This window comes from Anabas testudineus, chromosome 1 (genome assembly GCF_900324465.2).
Source record: "Anabas testudineus chromosome 1, fAnaTes1.2, whole genome shotgun sequence".
Classification (NCBI taxonomy): Eukaryota; Metazoa; Chordata; class Actinopteri; order Anabantiformes; family Anabantidae; genus Anabas; species Anabas testudineus.
The window spans coordinates 21,439,575-21,462,901 of NC_046610.1; the positions used below are offsets into that span (position 1 = coordinate 21,439,575).

General features: G+C 41.8%; 3 protein-coding genes across 5 annotated transcripts in view; 1 reads left to right on the forward strand and 2 right to left on the reverse strand.

Annotated features, from left to right (window-relative positions):
* Positions 1 to 50: 50 nt before the first annotated feature.
* LOC113162317 (noggin-2-like) lies at positions 51 to 2,483 on the reverse strand. Its single transcript, XM_026360383.1, has one exon. The coding sequence runs from the start codon at positions 2,041 to 2,043 to the stop codon at positions 1,174 to 1,176; it is 870 nt and encodes a 289-aa protein (XP_026216168.1). The 5' UTR covers positions 2,044 to 2,483; the 3' UTR covers positions 51 to 1,173.
* Positions 2,484 to 2,625: 142 nt separating this feature from the next.
* Positions 2,626 to 9,793, reverse strand: LOC113162316 (target of Myb protein 1-like). 2 transcript variants are annotated; one of them, XM_026360382.1, is made up of 15 exons: positions 9,603 to 9,793; positions 7,663 to 7,747; positions 6,982 to 7,060; positions 6,601 to 6,750; positions 6,093 to 6,227; positions 5,833 to 5,982; positions 5,161 to 5,277; positions 4,904 to 5,037; positions 4,737 to 4,779; positions 4,504 to 4,636; positions 3,949 to 4,015; positions 3,656 to 3,731; positions 3,480 to 3,539; positions 3,357 to 3,396; positions 2,626 to 3,237 (listed from the first exon to the last, which is right to left on the reverse strand). In XM_026360382.1, the coding sequence occupies exons 1-15, from the start codon at positions 9,673 to 9,675 to the stop codon at positions 3,092 to 3,094; spliced, it is 1,488 nt and encodes a 495-aa protein (XP_026216167.1). In that variant the 5' UTR covers positions 9,676 to 9,793; the 3' UTR covers positions 2,626 to 3,091. The 2 variants fall into 2 exon arrangements, with proteins under 2 accessions (XP_026216167.1, XP_026216166.1); XM_026360381.1 differs by having other exon boundaries at positions 4,504 to 4,639.
* Positions 9,794 to 12,748: 2,955 nt separating this feature from the next.
* Positions 12,749 to 23,327, forward strand: part of grk4 (G protein-coupled receptor kinase 4) — a 40,715-nt gene continuing 30,136 nt past the window's right edge. Inside the window, exon 1 of one of the 2 annotated variants that reach the window (XM_026358887.1) lies at positions 12,749 to 13,081. In XM_026358887.1, the coding sequence (XP_026214672.1) occupies positions 13,030 to 13,081 (52 nt within the window). In that variant the 5' untranslated portion in view covers positions 12,749 to 13,029. The remainder of the gene's footprint in view (positions 13,082 to 23,327) is intronic. The other variant, XM_026358886.1, reaches the window with a different exon arrangement.

Genomic DNA, 23,327 nt, shown 5'->3' on the forward strand with positions numbered 1-23,327 from the left:
GTTTAATTGTGTGTGTGTAAAGTCAATTTATGTTGTAAAAAAAAAAAGAGCAAAACTTGGCATCCAGTGTCTGCTCTATGGAAACCCACAGTGTTGTGACTCAGTCTACCTCCAAACAGGTGCTCCCACATCACCAGTAGGGGTGCAGCATTACAGTGAACATGTCAAAAAGCAGATGGCAGCAATGAGCTTATTCCAACCTTTACAAACAAAACCAAAAAAAACAAGCATGAACTGGTCATTAAGTACTATTTAGTGATGCTTGCATTTATTTCAAATAAAAAGTGTGTGATTGAGTTAGCCCAGGACCTCATGAACAACAACAAACATATGCATACATCACTGTAAAACTAACTTTATATGGGAAACATAAAGCAGGTAATACCACTGAGGTGTTACTTATTTTAAATCTGCAGTTACTTAATTTGTGCTGTATAACAGATAAAACCTATGGGCTATAAGACAGGTCCATTTGTAGCAGAATTTCATTTGTCACAACGATTTTTGAAATTACATTATTGTATGACATTTTTCTTGTGTTTTCTATTTCAGGCTGACATTGTAATGTTTCTTTGCTGTAAAAAAGTTGCATTTAATAATTTACACCAACACTAACTGTCAAAAAAAAGGAAACAAAGAAGTAAAAACTTTATTGTGTAGCAAAACATGAATTTCCTGTACTGTGGCACACCAACAAGAAATTTCACTTTAGTCTGTACCAGCCATTTCCAAGACTTTTTGAGAAGCATGTTTGTGATCCAAGGGTAGATATATATTTAATCCCCAGATCACCTGAAAATAGGAGACTGTAAATATTTATAGCATACTTCATCACTGCACAGGTACACCAACAGGCGTTTCCATAAAGCAACAATAGAGGACTGTGTTTGGCTGAGAACTGCCCTGTTGAGCATTGGAGTGACTCTAAGAAGGAGTTTCAGATTTTTATGCCCCTGATCAGTAAATTAACAAGATAAAATAGGTTTATTAAACTGTACTTAAAGCCAGCAACATTAAGGTACATGCAGTTTCTTGTAGAGTAATAAGAACTAGCTATGAATAGATACAGTTAACACAGTTTTAGTTACATCCTTGACATCAACTCCATTGTATAAAATATATATTTTGCACGTAGAAAGCAGCTTCAGATAAGCAAAAATCTTGGAATCAGATTTATTTACATGAACACGTACATGCTGCGACCACAGGATAAGGAACTTGCCTCCATAAACACTGTTTCATTACTTCACCTGGCCCAACTTCAATGCTGCCATCAGGCCTTTCACCCTTAATCCGTCTGGATTCATCAACTCCATTTCTGATTTCCAAGCAGTGCCAAGCCAGAATCTTTATGTGTGTTGTCTGAGCTCTCACACACTGCATCCCACTGGGAAAGGAGCAACTTTGCACTCCATCTGATCGTTCACAATCAGTCTGCCGCAGCCAGCGCGGCCAGAAGGCCGGGCCCAGATCCACCCAGCGGTAGTGTAATTCACACGTAGCTGAGCGCACCAGCCAGTCTCTGACTGACCTGGCAACATCTGGAGGCAGAGAACCAAGAACCAGCTCTTCAGCCTCCTTCTTTAGTTTCTGGCGACCGCTCTCTGCAGCCTCTCTCAGCTCTGGAGAAGGATTCAGGTTGAACTTGCTTCTGAACGTGCTGTAGTTAAGTATTTTAGCAGGCAGTGTGTGAAACAAAGGTCGACCATTACTCTGACCCCCAGATGCTTCAGATGGTTGATCAATTGACATCCAAAATGGGTCAAAGGAAGACCCCAGAAGACGCAGAAGTTGAGAACGCCGGCGATGTCTGGATTTTGGCAAGTAGTGGTAGTCTTCAACATTGGTCAGCAAGGTGTATGGCCGGACTGGCTGAGAGTAGGATGGAAGTCTGGCCCTCAGCTGAAGAAACGGTGAATCCCAAACAGTCTCATTTAGAAGCTCATTCTGGGTTGAAATGTTAGCAGTTAAGGTTGCAGATCCATACAGAAGCACAGACACACAGATCCAGCGGAGACAGAAACACTTAAACTGTCGGAACATGGTCTTCAAGTCTGGATGGTAGCTCAGAAGAATGAAAACCTGCTCTTCTGCTCCTTCTTTTCACCCACTCATTTGTAGGTTATCCCCTGAGTGCTTCAGGGACTCTGTGTACCCAGCACCAGACATCCTTGAGCTCTTCAACAATAACAAATTAGTGCCTTATCACACAAGCAGCAGACATATTATGGAGTATGACCAGAGCACACCTGAGCTCCCACTTCTGATTCAAGGCTTTGATGTTTTGGCTAAGTTTCCAATGCAAAAACACAGGACAATGGTGCTTGACTTTGGTTTCATGTCATGTGTTGAGATTTATTACAATGTTACAAATTCCTATGTGTGCTAAATTTAAATGAAGGACGATTAAGGACGTATTGCTGTATATTTCACACGTATTTCACAGTAAACATAAAAACAAAATAACGTATCTTTTGGAGGAAGCTGTGTCTTCACAAATCTTCAAAAATAACAGCTGACTCACACAAAGACTGCATGTCAATTCGAAAACAAGCTTCAGGGTAAATTCCCTTCATGGTAGCTTAGATCGAAAGATAATTAAAAAAAAGAAAAACAGACAAAACATACCTTGCAAGACAATGCCCCATTTATTCTCTATTCTCTCTGTTTTTATTCCATTTATTCAGCTGTCTGGAGCAAAGGCACATGATGGAGTAAAATCACATATATTCTCAAAACTATACTTAACTGTAAACACTTTTTATGACTTTTTTTATATCAACATCATAATAATATATTTCTTATATATTTCATATATACAGTCACAAAGATAAACAATGAAGAATGAAAAAGTACTGCCTTTGTACTGTGTTGATTAGACAGCAGTTCTGTAGTGTCAGGTTTTACTGTGTGTGTGTGTGTGTGTGTGTGTGTGTGTGTGTGTGTGTGTGTGTGTGTGTGTGTGCGGGGTACTTTCAGAGAAAACCTGACTTGGCACTGACATTTGTGTGTGATTGTATGTATACTTCAATGTGATGATATGTGTATGTCGACCTTTACATCCACCTGCTTCTCTTGTTTGTCTTCAAACTCAGAGTGAAAAAAGTTGGTCATGTGACCTGTCCTGTTGCTGGGTAGATTGTGGTGGTGGTCTCGATGTGGAGGGTGGGGAGCTGCGAGGCGCCTGACTCCTGTGGTCTGACGCCTTTGCCCGATCTTCAAGAAACTTATCAAAATCTGGCAGGGACGGTTACAGTTAGATGTGAGTTCATGTATGAATTTACCAGAACAAAGGAAGATTTAAGAAATGGTATCTATTCTACTAAAGGTGAAGCGCTAAAGAGACAACAACATACCTTCACTGGACACTCCCTCACAAACTGAAGATTGCTCTTCCTGCACAAGAAAACAAGACATAGATTAAATATAGCATTGTTTGTTTCAGAACATGTACAGTGTACAGTGACACTTTCTCTTACCATATCATTAGATAACCATTTGTCAATATCACTCTGGTTCAAGTTGTTGGCTGGTGGCATCTAAGAAGAAAAGTAATAAAGAGGTGTTTTAGCATTACTAATATAATGTAACCTACTCTTAATTCACCGGCAATATTCTGTTCAAACACATTTGTGTGTTGCTGTGGTATACACACCCCTCCTGTGACCTGCAACCTCGTGTCCAGAGCTCCAGCGAGACCTTCTACAGCTCCTGGGTCCTCGTACCTGACACTGGTCACAAACATACACAAACCGTACTGAGAAAATATTTCAACAGGCTTTAATCATGAGTCATTGTAAAACAGTGAAGAAATATACTGTAATATAATATGCTAACACATTTTTAAAAAGTAAAAGGGATGTTCAGGACAAGCCTATCAACCTTAAGCAAGCAAAGCAGGAACGATACATGATGTGCGTCTTTTTGTCACCACTTAGCAACACTCACCATTTCCTCTGCTCAGCGAGGGAGCTGCCTCTGGTTTGAGCAAACATGTCAAATTCCTCCTCATCTTCTGCAACACAGAAAGTATCACGTTACAACTGAATGAAAACCAGTTTGTCCGTACTGTTTTATATAATTATATCACATATAAAACGCCTGTAATTTTCAACCAACATGATTTTTTTTATAATCGATACTTTATTATTCGTAATTTGAATATTAATATACTTATAGACATAACTAATATCTCATATCCACACAAATTCTTGGTCAGTTTGCCCACTACTGCACTCTCCATGTACAACTTTCAAGTGGACCATATGCTACAACATGGTATTTCAGATTATTTCCCAAAACATCCCGTTAGCCATCATAATGTTTGTCACATTGTAGTCCATGCTTTTTTGAACAATCCCCTGATGTCCAACCACAACATCCTGTTTTCAACTAGAAATGAAACAAATGATGAAAAGCCAGACTTCAGTTACAAGAAATTGTACATGTAGATTTGTTGTTTTGTGCACGTTACGAAGCAGAAGTTATACAGCGTTCACTCACTGTGGTTGGTTGATTGCTGTTGATTAGCCAAGATGCTGACTGTTGGTTGGCTGCTTGTTGTGATGACAGCAGGCTGGCTGAAAGTGGAAGGTGCAGGGCTAAGGTCAGACAGGCTTGGTCTGCTTGCAGAGCTCTGCTGGGAGGAGGACACAGCACTGTATGAATACATTCTCGTCTTGCAATGAAGATGAAAAACCCACAGTACCTCTTTATTATTTCAGTTTCCTTCTTACCTGTTGATTACTTGTAATTTGGGCCTTGTTCAGTCTGTCAAACCTAAAACACAATTGCGGTACACTGAGAATCACATTGACCATAAGCAACATGCACATCACTGTATTTCACAATAAACAACTAAGCAAAAACAAAATCCAAAACATGGAGCTAAGCGAGAGCGCACCTCTCATAGCGGATAAACACGTTGTTGAGGTCATCATTCACTACAAGCAGCTCTTCAATGAACCTTTCATCCATCAGCTGGGGGATGAGCTCCACCACTCGGGTCTGCATGTTCTTACACACCGAGTACAGCTGCTGCTTGGGCAGAAGAGAGAGAGATTAATTCATTTTCAGAGGTAATCAAAATGAAGACAGAGCAAATATTTCCTTAAACTCATGTGATTGTAAGACACAGTAAATGTTATAGACAACTCTGACCTGTAGCAGCTCTGTATCATTGTGCCGGGTTTGTCCAGGTATTAGCTCATTCAGCATATCAGACATCACTGTGAGATTACCCTTCACCAGCGCCAGCTCACTTCGCAACTTCTGTTCCTGGATTTAAAACAAACAAATCATAAAAAAGTATTCTGTTGCCCACTGCTGGGAATATGTGCTCACTGGCCACTTTGTTAGGTACACAACTCTGCCATGGATTCTACTTTTACAGGGTTAGTATTCAGTATAATTCAGTTTTTAAAAGTTCATAAAAGTGGTAACTCTACATCTAAATATTAGCACCACTAATTCAGTCCAGTATGACCTTATACACATTTCATCTGCAATAAATGATTATTAGTTATTAGTTACTTATTAAATTGGTTCAGACGTTGTAATTTCTCCAGTTAATGAAAAGGTCACAGAGGTCAACCTGACAACATGTACCTAACTTTTGCTGAGGTTTTCAATGTTGTTCGACCTGTACAAACCCTGTTTCCAAATTAAGTTGCAGAGGTTCCAGCAGTTCTTCTTTTAAAAACTCTCATGTAGAGAGCATGTGAAAAATGCTTTACCTTTGAAGGCAATGGCTTTATATGTTGCTCAATATGTTAACGTCAACCTGGAAAACTGTGTAGTATATGACTGGCAGTTGCTTTTACGCAGTTCTACCTGTTCTGCAGAGAGGGAGACTGGTCCTTCGCTTGGTTGGAGTGGAGGTGAAGGATTCAGACTGGGATTGCTGGAAGAGGCTTGTGGTTGTGACTCTAGCGTGAGAACAGCAGCAGTGGGTGTCTCCGGTGTCTCGCTTTCAGGGATACTCTGCAAGGTGAGGGCAAAGACTGTGCCATTTGCTAATTACAATATAAAGATGGATTTCTATTCACTAATTGATTATATGTGTGTTATTTTCACTTTGTGGAAGTTCTCACCCTGTTTGGAGTATGGATGGGAGACAGAGCATCCAGGTCTGTCATGGGGAACTCCAGACCTCGCTTCCTCAGGTCATCGTATACATGCACCACCCCTACCAAGGAGGGAGAGCTACGAAATGCATCAGCCCACGACTGACGATGGGAGGGAAATATAGAGGGAATGGCTGACACTCATGTTCTTATTTGATCAGACAGTAGACAGACAACAAAAGGTCAACATTTACAAACTTGACACTTATCACTCCTGCTAGTTTAGGGTTTAAACTTTGCTCATTTAAAATACAATTAAATTAATTGGAGACTGGAGCTGAAATGATCGGTGGAAAGTTAATTTGTAATGATAAATCTATCATTGCAGATGCTTTTTAAAGCAGAAATGTTAAAACTGCATGGGAATATTTGCTGGTCACAGAGTAAACTGATCATGTTTGGGTTTTATACTGGGTCATATAATCATTATGTACAGCCATGGTGCAAATTGCTCTGTATGGTGGTCTCTACATACCTGTATGAGGCTAAGCACCCTGTCATGGAGGACTGTGGGGGGATTATATTTTGGCAGGATGGAACGAACCAAAACTCCCTCAACAAACTCCTGTGATGCCACCAGAACGTGGAAGCGATGGCCGCAGTTCTTCACACAAGTCTCAAGTACCTGTGGGACAATGATGACGTCAAAAATGTAACTAAACCTCTGAGAACATCTTTTTTCTTGATAACTAATATGTGGTCTTAGCAACTTGTTCAGCAAATCATATACAGTGAAACCATGTTCTTCAAAGCACTAGTCAATCACGACAAGGCTCATTTCCTCTTAAATCCTTCAATCCTCACTTTGTGAAAGAACAAAAAAAACTCTGACAGTGGCCTACACATGACTACTCACAGTAAGGGCAAACATGATCTGTTTGAAGTTCTTGCTTCCTACAATCCTCTTCTTAATAGCTTTGACTGCATCTCTGGGACTGCCGGGAAAAAAACAACAACTTTGCATCAGATGATCAGTTTGTTTGCTTTTCCGTTTTAATATTTAAACTGTTTGTGGATCATGTGTACAGTGATAGAAAAAAGGGCCTAAAGTCACTCTTCTGGCTAAAAAAGAAAGAAAAAACCTTTTGGCTTTTTACTACACACATCCATGAACTACAAACCCACTGCATTTGAAGCTAACAGTGACATTCCTCACGGCATTACAGACTAAACAGAAAACCAACTATGAGATTAACCTAAAACATAAGTAGGGACATTCAGTTCAGGGCAGTATTGCAAAAAGAAACAGCAAAACCATAAAGGAAGTGACATGGTAATAATACAAAAAATAAACATACAGACCTAAATATAATACTGTATATTAATAAGGAAGAAATATTGTGTCAGCAAGAAGAGGGTGCAGTGGTTTTGGCTGCTTTATGAAATCATAGGACTTATGTGCTTTGGAGTTTCCTCTTTCCAATAATCATTATCCTGACTTGTAATAAGAGAAAGAAATTAATGATAAAAAAGAAATTGGAACACTAAACAAAAAAAACTTAAGTTAAGTGAACAAAGCCAGTGGCATCATCTTTACCCCTCGTCCGTCTCATTGATGATGTCACATATCTCCATGTTGAGGCCCCAGTCCTCCAATGGTAAAGAGCTGCTGGTTGCTCGCTCTGTCAACACAGAGGAAATCATACGAGGCTACAGTTATACTGAAAATGTGAATGTAAAAATATTACTGTAACAAAAAGATTTTTCTAATTTACATCAATAAAACATCACATGCATCTTTGAGTAGAGCCATTGATGTTATTAAACAAAAGGTCCATATTTGCACATTAAAGTCTCAGTTTGGTTTCAAATCTTTATTATTTTATATTAAATATGTGTGGCTAAATATGTGGCTAAGTAAAACCTTGTTTCACTTTTTTTAGGTAGCTAAATTGAGGGCATTGTGATCCAGATGTGAACACTACTATGAAGAAAAAACGGGGGTTCAATGTAGTTCAGCACCTCTGTAAGATTTGGTGACTTGGAGACATATTTAAAGTATGGGCCCAGCTCTAAAAATGCTGCCAACTACAATTCCCACAATTTATTAGGTCTTCTCTGCCCTCTCTGTAGCTTTATTTCTAAACAGTTTAATTAATTAGACTTTTTGCATCGCAGTTGATCGCCGTTGACAACCAGTCAAGTTGTAATTTACATGCATCTCTGTCCACATTCATATTCTAATTTGGTCATCTTTCAGTCCAAGTGGACATTTGTGCCAGGCATTTCTGAAATATAGCGCTGATGAGAATCGGACACACATAAAGCAACAGTGACTTTGGCCTTGGAAAACCAAAATCTAATTAGTTCATGCTTGACTTCAAGCAGACACTTGAAGTCAACCCATACAAATATATATTCTTATATATATTCTCCATGAATATACATTTTTTTCCTCCAAATTAGGAAACATCTATTACTGAAGGCTTGAGTAGTGAGTAGCACTTCCTCTGACAGTATAGACAACCTCAAACCAACAGCTGCCAGGTGATTATGAGAAAATAGCTGATTGAGAAAATAGAATTTCATCTTTAACATCTCGTATAAAATATTTAGCAAAGAAAGCCTTTCTTTGCACCTCACCCTTAACAGGCTCCTCATAAGCCTCTAAATCTCCTTCATTCCTTTCCACCAACACCTCCCACACCTCTCCAAATCCCTCACCCCTGCCTTTCTCACTCCCATCCACTCCCTCCATCCCTGGCCTCTCCCTGCTCCCCTCCACTTCATGTGACTGTCAGCTGCTTCTGTCCTCCTTGGCCTCAGAAGTAGCTGAAGCTTCTCCGACATTTACGAGTAAGAAAACGAGTGCGTGAGATAGAAGGAAGGAAGGCTAGGGGTGGGTGTGCAACCTTTTCTCACTCACTGCTCATGACTGTCCTGGTTACACATCTTTCAGGACTTTAACAGCTGGGCTCAAGCCTTCTGAGGGTTTTCCTGTTTTTTTTTAAATTTTTTTGTTAAAGGTTTCACAAGAAGAAGCAGCCTGCCGGCTTTATGAGGCAATCCTACTGCTTTTAAAGTTGTGTAATGTGACATATGAGTACACTGAAACGGATCACTAACACTTGCGCATGAGGTGTGAAACTGCAGCTTGACAAAACACATTAGTTGAGGAAGTGAGGGGGGGGGAAACATCAGGTGGCTTCCTTATTCGCCAAACGACTTGTCACTTCCCTCATAACGACCAATCACATGAAAGACTGAGGGAGCTAAGTCCCGCCTCGATCGTTTCATTGGCTCCCAATACTTTTATGTTACTGTCAAATTTAGAGTTATTATACATTTTGGAATATAAAAACATAAATGCGACTATAAAAGTCCCACTAAGCTGGTTTACATTCGCGGTAGTGTCGTTTTCAAATTCAGAAACCTGTTCTCGATCGTTTAAATGAAAGTGATGATGTCAGATTGATCAAACAGAACACAACTCCTAGCACAGGCTATGTTATAGTTGGTAAAACGATCGCAACATACCGATTCTCTGACCGACTGGCGTAGAAAATGGGTTTCCTATGAGAAACTCCATTGTCTCCCCTATTGAAAACATCCTCGAAATGTTCCCACGTCCCCTCTGTATTGAGATAATCGGGCAAAGTGGGAGCTCCAAGCCGCTGCAGCCTATTTCCTCCTGCTTTCACTGTGCGCCGCTGCCTCCGAGGCGCACAGCCGCTCGTCTGGTCACGTGAAACCATGCGCACAGCCAGGAAGCAGACTGTCGACAGCCGCTGAGCATCATATGTTCATGTTTACCCCGTGAAAGGCCTGCTCGTATTCAGAAAGTTTGATCAAAGTGGTGTGATCATCTGATCTTCATTCATTTGTTTTTTTTTTTTTACCTCACTTAGCTGCAACTTACTGTTCTACTCTGTCCAGTCTTAAATAAAGGCAGAGCTTTCAGCAAGTCGTATGACTGGTAACTTAATGCATAAGAAACTTTTTAGATATGACAACTTGATCTGAAAGGTAACAAGCAGTTATGGCTGTCCATTAAATGTAGGGATGTAAAGGGTAAATAGGGTCATGAACAAGGAGATGGCAGAGCCTCACCACCAGATAATCAGCTATGTGCCTGAAGGTAAGGTCACTTCTGAACATTTGGAGGCCACTCATGAACATGCTCTCAGCAAAAACAGCTAATTTATTGACCTGAAATAACATCATAATAACAGGATAACATCATTAAACTAGGTCAAAGTTGACTTGGAAAATGGTGGCTGGACCTGAACTATGTGAACCGAATGTGTATTTCTTCTGATCTTCTGCTGCTTTTTATTTGTGTTCTGCATTGTTGTTTTACTAACGTGTAAGTACTGGCAAAGAAATTACACTTTATGTGCAGTACTACATACTATATATGTTTCATATTAGGCTACATATTATCAAAATAAAATACAAAAGCCTCACAAACAATAAAATAAACTAATTGAATATAAAGCCACAGTGTACATGAGTACATTAAACACTGTAGTGCGTGCTAATCGCATATGTGAAGTATTAACTGTGGCTGTCAGGTGAATGCAGTGGGGCTACAGTGTCATGCTGTAGAAATACACATACAGGAAAACTGTATGCCCCTTAAAACTGCATTAAAGTTCATCTACTTCATTTCATTTAACCACATCAGTCATTCATACTGGTAAGCATCTTTCTCAATGCACGTCCTCCTCATCTGAGCAAACAAAACATTTATGAAATGGTGTGATCGTTGTTATTATTGTAAAAATCTAAAATCTTCATTTATCAAAGCAAGATCCTCCAATGATAATGAGATCTTCACCGAGTCTGTGGCCAAAGAGTGAATAACAGAAAATTAATACATGCATGTTGTCATTAACTAATGTTTAAGTTTGCATCAGCATCTAAAACCACAGGTAATTAAATAACTTGACTGAGGTGGTGGCTAAGCAAACACTCTTTTGAAAGCAGCACCACCTTGTGTCTGTAATGTAGTCTGCATTACAACACAGAGAAAAACTGAAAGTCTCAGTAGTCTGGATAGAAATGGTTTAGATCTACCTTGTATATTTTCATCTAATTTTTCTTCACATTAAAACCAGGATCATGTTTTTTCCCACAAAACACTGTGGGTGTAGGAGGAAACCAATGTCTTTTCACTTAAGTCGTTTGTGATTTATTTAGTGCCATTTGAGGAGGGAGAGTACACTGATGAGAGGAAATAAGAAAAGAGAAAGATGACGTTTTATTTTTGGGAAGTTTAATCCATAGAGAAGAGTATTTGATAAAGTCTAAATCTTTGGATCTTTGTATTTTTGTATCATCGCCACTAGGTGGAAGCATGTAATCTAAAAGGATCAGCTGTGAGCATTACCTGTCAGATGGAGTTTTAGCTTTTTCACACAAGCAACCCTGCAATAACAGCAAAACAAACCATGCACAGAAGAAACCATCACACCATATGTTGAATCCACATAGTTACAATGAAACTGATGTACAGACCTACTCTTCTTTGTGGCATCTGACTGAATCCTCACTGTGAACTTCTAGTAAGAGTAATTAACAGGTAACATTAGTGCCTCGATGGAAAATGTCTTCAAAAGAAAGTAAGAATAAATGAAGGCAGTACCAGATCGTTAGGGAATAGCTCTCTGGTCCTTAGTCATGCCGCTAAGCCTAGATCAGGTTTCCTATCACACACTCTAATCATTATTATGTCAGTAGAGACTTTGTTTCTGAACCCCTGACAGGGTGACAGTAATAGTTGTAATGTCTAAAAGGTGGTGTGAGAACAAAGGATACCAGGAATTATTGATTTCATGTCTGGACATGCGCATACACACACACACACACACACACACACACACACACACACCTGTTAACAATAAACTCTTTTAATTTTGAAAAATTCCCTCCTGCCGCTTTCAAAACACAGCTAAGGCCCGACATGAAACACGGACACACTTTGATTGATCCAGTAACTCGACACTTTCTGCCGGTGAGGATGTGAAGATGAAAGTTAGTGACCTTTGACTTCTTCAGTTCCTCTGGCAGGCAGTTACCTTCACACCTCCCCGTTGTGCTTTTACGGTCATAGCAGCAAAATGCAAAGAGAAAGTGCTGTTTTGCTTGTTCACCCACAGTTATCCCTCTTACACTATGAATCTTTTTCAAGAACAGACAAAGCTAAACATTCACATCACCTTAGCAGATCTCAGAGCTGTGTGGGTTCTCTTGATCAAAGAGTCTGATTAGAGAGCCCAGAAGGATGCTGGGCTCGCAGTGTGACAGTAAGTGATTATGAGAAAACCAGTGTGTTATCTCCTTTCTCCAGGCTGTTAACGCACCCAGCACAGTGCAACAACATTTGGATAAAACCTGCTTAACAGAGGGGGAGCATGTGTGTGTTTCCAGTAGCTTCTCATGCTCACATTAGACACGGTGTGAGGGGGCACCAATATACCTCAGTGAAACTTGCTAAAAAGCGCACATGTGCATGACTTAATCCAAATAAACTACCACACAACAAATGACATAACCATCCACCGCATGCATGTATGAACGCATTTGAGTGTGTGTGTGTGTGTGTGTGTGTGTGTGTGTGTGTCTTTGCGCTGGTCGTAAATTGATCCCTCCTACTCTCGCTGGTTCGTTGTGCAGAAGAGGGGCGAGGAGGAGGAGGGAGCCGAAGCAGGAAGGAAGGCAGGCAGGCTGAATGCTAACAAGCCCCGTCGTAATCACACGGCTCCGTAGGTCGGCTTTGATACGAAAACATCTTGCAATGGAGAGGACCGACGGGCACTATTAGAGACCTACTATGCGCCAGTGCCGCGTCCCCCTCGCCTGCGTGCAGCTGCCTGCTCGTCGTCCGCACGTTTGATCAGAACCACCGTGTTTTTCCGCTGAGTGAAATGTATCGAGACTGCTCGGGATTCACATTCTGACAATGGAGATTGAAAATATCGTGGCCAACACGGTTCTCCTGAAGGCGAGGGAAGGTAAGCACAAGCCGCCCAGAGGCACCCGACAGCAGCTAGAAAACGAACAATACGTTAGATGGATGTGTGTGTGTGTGTGTGTGTGTGTGTGTGTGTGTGTGTGTAATTTTTTTTTGTCCACCTCAGCGACGCGGACGAGCCCGAGCTCTCTGCTGTCCTCCTTGGGATTTATGGTGTCTCCCATCCCTGCGCAGCGCTTTGTCTCCGGGCAAACGCCAAACATGTTCCGCCTAAAACCAGCTGTTTGTACACTAACCGACACACACACACACACACACACACACACACACACTCTCTCTTACCGGGCAGGTTAACATAAGGCCCAGCAGGCTGGAAACGAACAACGCAGGGAGTGTTTGCTTTTGCAGCATCGCGCGTACACGGTCGCGCTTCACGAGAGGCTGTCGAGCACATTTCTCTCTACGCCGACCACCGGCGGTGTTTTTGTGGATGTTTCCGTTTCACGGTGTCATAAACCGATATTTCCAGGTGTTCCCGTCGCGCGGTGCTGAGCGTGGAGCACAAATCTAGCTGCGCAGTGGGGCTCCGTGTCCCGGCGCAGCCGCTCCTGACCTGTCATCCGCGTTTAAAGGCTCATTAGGAGGAGACAGTGTGGTGGTGTCTGACGCAGAGATGTGCCTCTGCATTGTCGTTTGCCTGTTGACTGAGAGCTGCTCACATGAAGGGGACAGTGTGGAGGTTTTAGATTCAGGGTGGGGGGTGGTGGTGGTGGTGGTGTGGGGGGGTTACTGGAAGAAGGCCCACCATATACCCGGCGGCCCAGGCCATCACACGCTGCTCAGCGGGTCAGTGATCCCCGCTGCAGCTCACCTGGAGGTGGGAACGAGGCGAGCATCCATCTGCTTTTCCAGAAGATGGCAGAGCAGAGGAGCTACTCTGTAGCCAGTGAGTGGGCACAGTGTGGGTGTGCAGCTCAGTATCTGCAGCCAGAGGAGGGAGGAAAAAAAAAAAAGAGAGAGAGAGAGGTGCTATTACTCCTCAACGATTTCCATTCGTGGTGTGTGTGTGTGTGTGTGTGTGTGTGTTTTCATTGCGTCCAGTCGGACTGGATACCAGCAGAAAGGTCCGGGGCCCTTTGTGCAAGTTGATCCATTTTATTCGACAGCAAAATCGCCTGTCTGAGTGGGGGAGGAGGAGGAGGAGGAGGAGGAGGAGGGGGTCGCACCTCACTGTACTTATGCAGAGGCCTTCCCTGCTCGTGGTGTGCATCATATTCCCACTGCCTTTGAGCTGAAGACTAAACGCCAGCACTGCTGTGTCATGGATTATTCACCATGAATCCATTTCATAGCAGCATCAGCATCAGGCTTTTCTTCAGCTGTCGTTAGATGCTGCCAGACACAGTCATGAGTGCTCGACTGGATCTTGAGGCTCTGTGATCACCAGTTGCTCCAAACTGTCCTCAGAGACATTGGTGAATGTGCGAGTTTTGAATCAGTAGTTGCTTATATTATACCAACTAGTTGCTCATTACATACCTCATTGCTCAGTTTGTGAAAAGCTGATGTGATATAAACTTGTTATTATCTTGTAAGGCTATGCACAGTTAGTCAGTGAATTCAGAATGTGATGGATAAATGGAGAAAACAGTCAGTAGTAGACCGCTCTACCACGTCAAACCATGTGTACAGTCGTTTTTCATATTTCTCCCTCTCACACCCTTCACTGTGTTAATTATCGCACAGATTAAAACAGCTAATGGCTCTCCATTTATCCCTTTAAGATGCACAGGAGACTAATTGGATTTTAATTCTCCTTTCCAGAGGTGGGTGTTTGTAGCTGTCAACAGTGGTAGTCTCACCAGTTGTTACCTTTTAACACAAAACCAGACAGGACTTGGGTCTTGTGGATCAGAGGTTTGCCGTCCCTTTATCTGACAGTCCCTCGTTGGCCACTCTTGTGTTTCATGGCGTTAAAGCCTCTGCACTCAGGACATGGGTGCATGGAGGCACTTTTTCAGACAGTAAAAGCTCAGCCACATGGTCGGACAGCTGGGTCCAAGCCGCTGAGTCAGCAAGAGTGTGCCCTGCTGATGTGTCCTTGAGCAATACATTAAATCAGTTGTTCTGTAACTATCTGACCTCGCTGTAGAGGGGCGGGGGTTGGGGGGGTGACTACTTCCCAGCTTAGTGCTCGCTGAAGGCACAGTGCACATAAAATCACAGGTCGTTCTGGTGGAAATTTGGGTTCAGTTCATCTCAGAGCGAACACTTGACTAGTAATGTTTGTTAATGCCTAAGAAACGTCTGGTTCAGGTCACAGGATGCTCATAAGAGGAGTTTCTGATCAACTTTAATCCACCTGTTGATGTGAAACTGGGTGGTCAGAGTGAGAAGTGTTGTGACAGGGTGTGTCCAGTCTAGTACAGCTCAAATGACACGTCAAGGGAAGCGGTTACAGACGACACTGTTCCCCACCCCAGACGCAGTAGATTTCACACATACATTTGTTGCCATGTGCATTTCAAAGGACAACCACCTTTACAACATTTAGAGTCGGCTCAGACTGAATGAGCTCGCAGTTAGAGGCGGCTGTCTTCTATTCCTGGAGGAAGTTACTGATGAAGCTTTCTGATAACATATTGGGACATTTTTGGAAATGGTGATTGTGAGAATACCAAGAGGATAACTTTTGGCAGAGATGCAACCCACAGTTTATGTGGATCTAAAAGCTCAGCCAAGCATGCAAGAGTTATTTTCAACATAGCAGTATGCTTCCACGTGGTCTCATTCAGAACAACATCAGGAGAATCATTAATTGTGCTGACAGTAACACCGTTGAGTGGTCATATTCAGCATTACCCAGAAATGTTCAAAGACCAATATATTGGACTTCTGGTGGAGCTGACAGGTATTGATGCATATTCACAGAAAACCTGAAGTACATCAAGCGGCTAAAAGCACTTGAGATAATTTAGATACAGTGTTATCATAGTTTGTCCCACAGGCTCCACTGTTTACAATACTTCGCGGCACTTGAGTTGGCGGAGCAACCTATCCCAGCCGAGCAGATGGTGGTGTGAAGTCTGTTCAGAAAATGATGTTTACTCTTCAGCTGTAAAATATCCTGCTTTCATTACATCTATATTTGTCAAAGGTATTTAATGAACAAGTCTGAAGGTACTTTCTCTCTCTCTCTCTCGCTCTTTTTAAACATGAATTTAAGATAAAAAATGTTTTTAACGAATATGTAAAAACTACATTTTATATTTATATATTAAACATGCAGTTTTATCTTGGCTAGAAACAAACTGCAGCAACTAGAAAATTAACTCTAACTTTGTCAATAAATGCTGATCTCACTCCTGATGCTATGAATATTTAAAACATTGCTTAAGTTTCAAATGCTCTGACATTGTTAGATATCAGCTTTATAGATAAAAATCCAAATGAGTTCAGTTCAGTTTACCCATACAGCACCAAATCCAAACAAAAATCTTCTCAAGGCACTTTACATAGAGTTGTTGTAAGTTAGGACCTCACAAAAATATGTAGAAAACATGTACAGCTATGGCCAATCTGACATATTCTCTGACATATCTTAATATTGATATAAATAAATATCTCTCTTAAGTCAAATTTTAACTATGTATCTCAAAAGCTGAGCTCTGATTTCAGCTTGTTGCATTTAGCTGTGTGTGTGTGTGTGTGTGTGTGTGTAAATATAGTCAGTGTAGAGAGAGCAGTAGTAATGGGTTGGAGAAAGAAAGCTTTTCCCTCTTATATGTAATAGATATGTTTAATGCGTCTGCTCTGTTTAGGATTAATGAACCATTTAGGAACTTGGTTACTGCTGAAAGTTTGATGATGTGAATATACTCTGCATGTGTTCCTCATTGAGGGACATGACATGTACTGTGTAATACTACTGTCACAAACGCGGTGCAGGGTTTAAATCTGTAGTAAACATGATTTTTGAGTTAATAAAAGTACCACGTACATTTTACTGAAGCGGACAGGTGAATTGTCCTGGTACGTTTGTCACTGACTTTAGTCTCACTTCCTAACATTGTGCTCATGGAAGGGAAACGAGTCTGTGCTAAGAAGCAAGGAAATCATCCAAAGGCCAGAGAGGAACTTAATGAAACAGAGTAGACGAGTGTTATTACCAGGGACACGAATATACACTGCGGTGGCAGTTTATTAGATACACCCAGCTAAAACCAATGCAGTGTAATTCAACAGTCCTGAATGAATCGTCTGCTACCACGGTGATCATGTTCAGTTTTTATTTTAGGGAAGCGTTGATTCAACTTTGTGGTCGGTTTGGAGGCTGTTGTTGAACTGTACTGTGTTTCTGTTACTCTGTTAGTCATACGTAGAAGTGGGGTGGACAGAATAGTAGAAACACCTGTCAGTGTGACGCCCTGAAACCACGAACAGCATTTAAATCGTTGAAGCCTCTCAAAAAAGTTAATTAAAAACCTGACTTTACCGCCTTCGTGCTTCAGTTTTAACTCATAAACTGTCAGCTGAGCGTCACTAACCTTTCCCACATATTTTCATATTCAGATATGAAAAATGAATCGACGTGAAGTGTGTGTCAGTACTCGTGCCTCTGTTCTCTGGAGTCGGCCTTTATCTGCTTTGCTACTTTCATCGTTCCTGTTTTCTAATGAAGGAATGTGGACAGTTCAGTGCTCGCATTCCTTTGACAAACACAAGACACGTTAATCCTTATGCAACTCCTTTCCACTTTAGTCGTTGGATTCTTTTTTTATTGTTGTGTGTGTGTGTGTGTGTGTGTGTGTCTGTGCTGTTGGTGTCACTAACCTCTCCTCTGCTCTCAGCCCCATCTCTGCCACCCATCAAATTGTATCCTAGCAGGTCCTCTCAGACCACTTGTGAAGGTTTTCCTGTGACGTTTGCCAGCGAAGCTTTATTAGTTTTGTGGTCATCGCTGGGCTAACACTTGTTGTCATCACTCTGGGGTGTTTCCCCCAGCAGTGGCTCATAAAACACATCGCTTTGTGACTGTCCCTTGATCTGGGATTCATTTTACAATTATTGCGCCCACAAATGGGCTGTGTGGAGAAGGAGACGCAGTGTGTTGCGTATGTAACTCTTCTGCGTCCTGCAAGGCACTAGCAGCAAGGCATAGCCCGGTGGTCACTGGGAAGTTCATTAGCCCAATTCCTGGGAACCTAACAAAGCATGAAGAGGCACTTTTCGAGGCCCTTTGTGAACATCATAAGGACATTGTTCCAACCGCCTTATTAAATGTTAAATGAGCATTCTTGCTGTGAGAAACCAGCTGTCGGCCTGACTCGAACAGTGTGTGTATTTACAAGTTGTTATGGTTTTCTCTAAAAAAACAGTTTTGGAGGTCAGACCGAGTCAAAGGCCCCTCGTACTTGATGAATTTGCCTTTTTAAAGTGCTACTACAGTCATTAATTTGACGTCTGCCCTTGGTTAGATTTTGTCAGTCCTGAGTTCAAATAAGACTTGAAGGTGTTGTCTTATCAAAGATAATCTTCAAGGTGTAGTACGGCCTCTGTGTTCCACGCTCAAGGGCTGCGTGCTGGAGAGCCTGCTTTTGTGTGTTCCTGTTCTGTCAGCATGGCCATGAATTTAACCAGTGGGCCCTTCATCTGAGAGACAGCTGTAGATAACATATAGATGATTAACCTTTCGGTTTGTCCTTTTACGAGCTCGAACTCTGTGCGTCCTGCTTGAGTTTAGTCTCACTGTGTTCCTTCACAGTCCTTCCCTCCCCCCTTCTCCCTCAAGACACTGTGAAAACAAGGGTCAGTTTTCAAGTACGTCTCGGCCAGATTTAATGGAATATCTCAGCACATGGGGAGATGGGGAAGAGGAAGGAAAGGTCTTGCAAAACACCACAGCACGCTGCCCAAATGAGCCAGAGCGCATGTTTATGTGCGGGGTGTGTACGTATGTGTGTCTGCTGTGAAGAAGTGTCCCGTGTGAGAGCCCCACCACCTTGTTCATCAGCTGTTACGTCCTGGACTTTACTCTCGTGTTGTAATGTTCACATTTTTGCACGTGACGCACACCTTTCTCGAGGTCCGTATGAAGTCAGAGAGAGGGGGGGGGGGGCTGGCCATGAAGAATTAACGAAGGCACAACAAGAAAAGAAAACAGTTTTTTTTTTTGTGGGGGGATGGGAGAAAGAATCTAAACTCGGAGAGAGGAGGAAAAAAGGGAAGGGGGGCCTGCGAGAGAGGTGAGGATTAGAGGAGAGCGGCGCTGCCTGATATTAACGTGTTTCTCTTTTCCCCTCCCTCTCGCTCCCTCTTCCAGCTGATGTGTGTCTTTCAGTGCGAGTATACAGACAGATTACCTTGTGCAAACAGTGAACCTTCGCTTTGAATAGGCAACACAGATTCTCGCAGCTAATGTTTTCCTTATCAGAGGCTACTCCAGCCAATCGCACGCTGTATGGGAGAACAACTGGGAAAGCAACAGGCCATTCATTTATCATGTCCAGGCTCCATTGTGCCGCTGTGTGTGTGTATATGTGTGTGTGTGTGTGTGTGTGTGTGTGTGTGTGTGTGTGTGTGTGTGTGTGTGTGTGTGTGTGTGTGTGCACGCTCATGTTACAATGGCCCTAAACTATGCGTGACCCTTTCTCATTTCCTACCATTTAAGTCGTGTTTTTGGGAGAGTACCGATGCCCTCCTAGCCAAATCCCTACCTATGTGTCTGCACCATGCATGGGGGTCAAATCAGACCGGGCATGGACTGGTAGCAAATATTCAGGGTACGATTACGTTGGCCAGAAATAACTTGGTAAACAGCGTTATCAGTGTTTCCAAAGTTAGAAAAATTGCTGTTAGTGCCAAAATGTAGTGGAGTTGCATAACGGTGTGTTTGGCTTTTTTATCCTTCTCATTCCTTGTTTTTTCCTCTTACCTTGCTGTTTGCTGCATGCTCAGAGGAATTTTTTAAAGTGAACACCGACCCCGATCTTTCCTCCTTCCTTCTAGACATGACATTATTCTTCTACTCATTCCGAGCCACTCTTTAGAAGTTGTGTAGCCGCTGCCTGAAGCATGTTGTGTGACGATCTGCCGTGGTCGCTCTTGCACCGTCACAGACGTCCTGGATTTTCTGGCCTTGTGGCTGTTCCAAGTGTCAGTATGTGACATGTGTTCATCAGATGGCTGAGCGGCTTCTCCCATATGGTGATGCAAAAAAAAAAAAAAAAAAAAAAAAACAGGACGGGTTGTGAAGACAGCAGTGTCGCTCTGCTCTGTGTTCATGGTAACATCTGAAGAAGCTGAGACTCGCAGTAAAAGAAGTTGCCACTTCCCCATTCAAGTATTTAAATTTTTTTATTTAATCAAGCCATATCTTTTATTCTCATAAAAATCATCTTTATTGCAATAACTCTTTATTCTATAAACATACGTGACACAGAATAACACTGTTTTCCTGAGGGAAATAATGTTATTGCAAATTTCTGCAATTACTAATACTGGAGTGGTTGGGGTGACTTTGTAAAAATAATAATTTCAACAAACCTTAAAAATGACTTTTTGATCTGAAGACTTTTTTGGGGGGGATCAGTTGATTTGAACACAGCAAACAGGTCAGTGCTGTCACTACTCTCCTAAAGTCATGTTAGAAAAGTTGTTCCCATGAATTTCATACAACAGACTTCCTTTTCACTTTATTTCTCTTTGTTTGCTCATTTTCAGGTTGTTGTCAACAACTAATTGGGGTGTGGCCTATGTTTGATCAGCCAATTATGAATGATTGCCAGTGGTAGTTGCTGTACAGAGCATCATTATCCGAGAACCGTTAAGTTGGAGTAAATTGCCAGTACATCACACAGACTCTGTGGATTAGTCATGGAAAATGAGAATTGTGTAATATGTAATGTAATAAGGTTTGTGGTGAACACAAGGTTATGTGTCGTTCACGTTTTACAACAGCAAATATCCCAATTAGTTTTTTTGTTTATTTTTTAATACACATCTTAAAGGAGTTACTGGCAAGTGGCTAAATGACACCACAGACGTTGGCGGGAATATTAGACGTCACTGGTTTGTTGTGTTTTTACTTTAATTGCACACTATAGAGTGTAGTTCAATTGCAAACTGTTCGAACTCCTTACTAATTGTAGATTTATCAACATACAAACTGTTCATTTGTATCATAAACTTTTGTTTGTTGCAGCTAAAACCCAAAGAAAAAACCCACTGACTTTTTATATCCGTCATTCTTCTGGAGTGTGAGCTTCTATTTTGTGCAATTCCAAATGTTGTTGCGTTTCTTGTGTATTGAGTTAAAAATGGCTTCATGTGTTGTTTTGTATTTGACATTTGCTATAAAATGCAAAAATAAACTTGAAACTTGAGCGTAGAAATGAGTTTAAATGCTGTTTAGGGATTTGAATGATTGAGTCCTAATTCTGAAAAGTTTATTGCACAAGGAATTCTACTCTAAGGTCAACTTTTTTTTTTCCGCTTTCCAAAATATAAATCTGAAGTCTGACTTGTTGAAAGCTGCCTGACCTCTGATACAGTGGCTGTATTATCTCCCTGAGATGATACTGCCACAGTCTACTGTGTATGACCTCCAGTCTGGCTCCTTCTCCCACTTGAGATGAAAGAGAGGAAAGGGAGAGCAGCATATTTGGGATGGTGCTGCGCTGGATTTGGCCTTCACGTGCATTAAGAGCATGTGAAAAGTGCAAGAGCGAACAAGAAGCGACCCATGAATGTACTTTGATTAACGCACCAGCAGCTCACTCCAAACACACCGAGACTTACAGACAAAAGCTGTGTTAAAATAATGTCCCTTGTGTATTTTCTTTGTGTTTCTTGTACTCCCATTTATTAAATACGTCTAACCGGTCTGACTTGAAAATTGAGGAAACGCACAAAGTACAGTGCTGACACAAAGGAAGTGACCCTGCTAGCGGTGTATCCAGGCCTACTGTAAGTAATGCAACAAATTAGATACGAGTGTTGAATAGCGATTGTCTTGTGACACTGGGATTGTTGCAACATTATAAAATAAAAAAGCAGATTCCCCATAAAATGAGCGCTGACAGACTCTTGGATTTAAAGCACTGTGGGAGACTTTGGCGACATAAAGTTGTTTTAAACAAGCCGAGTGGTGTGTTGGAACGTCCTTTTTTCTGTGGGCAGTTTTCTGGCCCTTTTTTTTTTTTTTTTTTGTATCACTTTACTTTACAGTTTACATCAAGCATTGGGAAATACAGAAGGGGATGATGTGAAGCACTGGTGGCCAGTGTGACTTCAACACGAGGCACTGTTGGTTTGGTAACATGTTACACATTTTCCTGCTCTGGGACCAGAATGGCACTGCCGTCTATAAATCTTTTAAGGAAAGGAATGCGCTTCCTCGTAGTCGAGCTGCATGTCTCATGTTTTGACATCATTCTTCACTCAACATGTTCCAACTTTTTGAATGTCGTCACCGGTGCACATGCGCAGATCCATCCCCGGATCCTGCACAATGATCTCAGCTGCTGGCTGATGCTCAGCTATGAATGACTGAACCTTCTCTGAAGTCAGTGTTTATGGCGGGCCCCATCCTCTCTAAGGGGAGAACCAAAGTTAAATAAATACTCGCTCCATCCTGTCTGCATTAAGGGCCTGCACACATGGCTTTGACGTCAGAGTGACATTAAACAGGGTGGGGTGGCCCAGCCAGCTCTGACAGGCTTGCACACATGCTCTTCCAATGAATGCTATTAAAATCCCAGCTTTTGTTTTCTCTTATCATTTTCCTCATTTCTTTCTTGTGAACTTTTTCCCAGCTTTCCTCCAGTTTACGTGACATTTCTCAGCTTCACGTCTTTAATACAGTACACGTTTAATACAGTACTTCTACTGATAGCCGCCCTCAGTGTACAACAGCCAATCGAACAGTGAACATTTCCCATTATTACTCTTCCTGTTTTGTTTTTTTCTTTATCCTGCAACAAAGAGAGCACATTTTTGTGCATTTGTCTACATTTAAATATATACCTTCAATCACCACTACATGTACATGACGCCTCATCTGCAGTATAAGCACCAGTGGGCTCCTATGAGCTTTAATAACTGAATGTTTGGCTAAAGAAAGTCATGAAAATGCTTTTGTAGCGTTGAGAGCGCGGTACACCTGTGTCTGTGTGTGTGTGTGTGTGTGTGGTGTGTGTGCAGTACTGTGTTGTTTTGCAGGTGTTTGACCGAGGTGATCCCTGTAAGTGTTTGTGTTGAAGCTGTCACATGACTCTGCTGGAGCG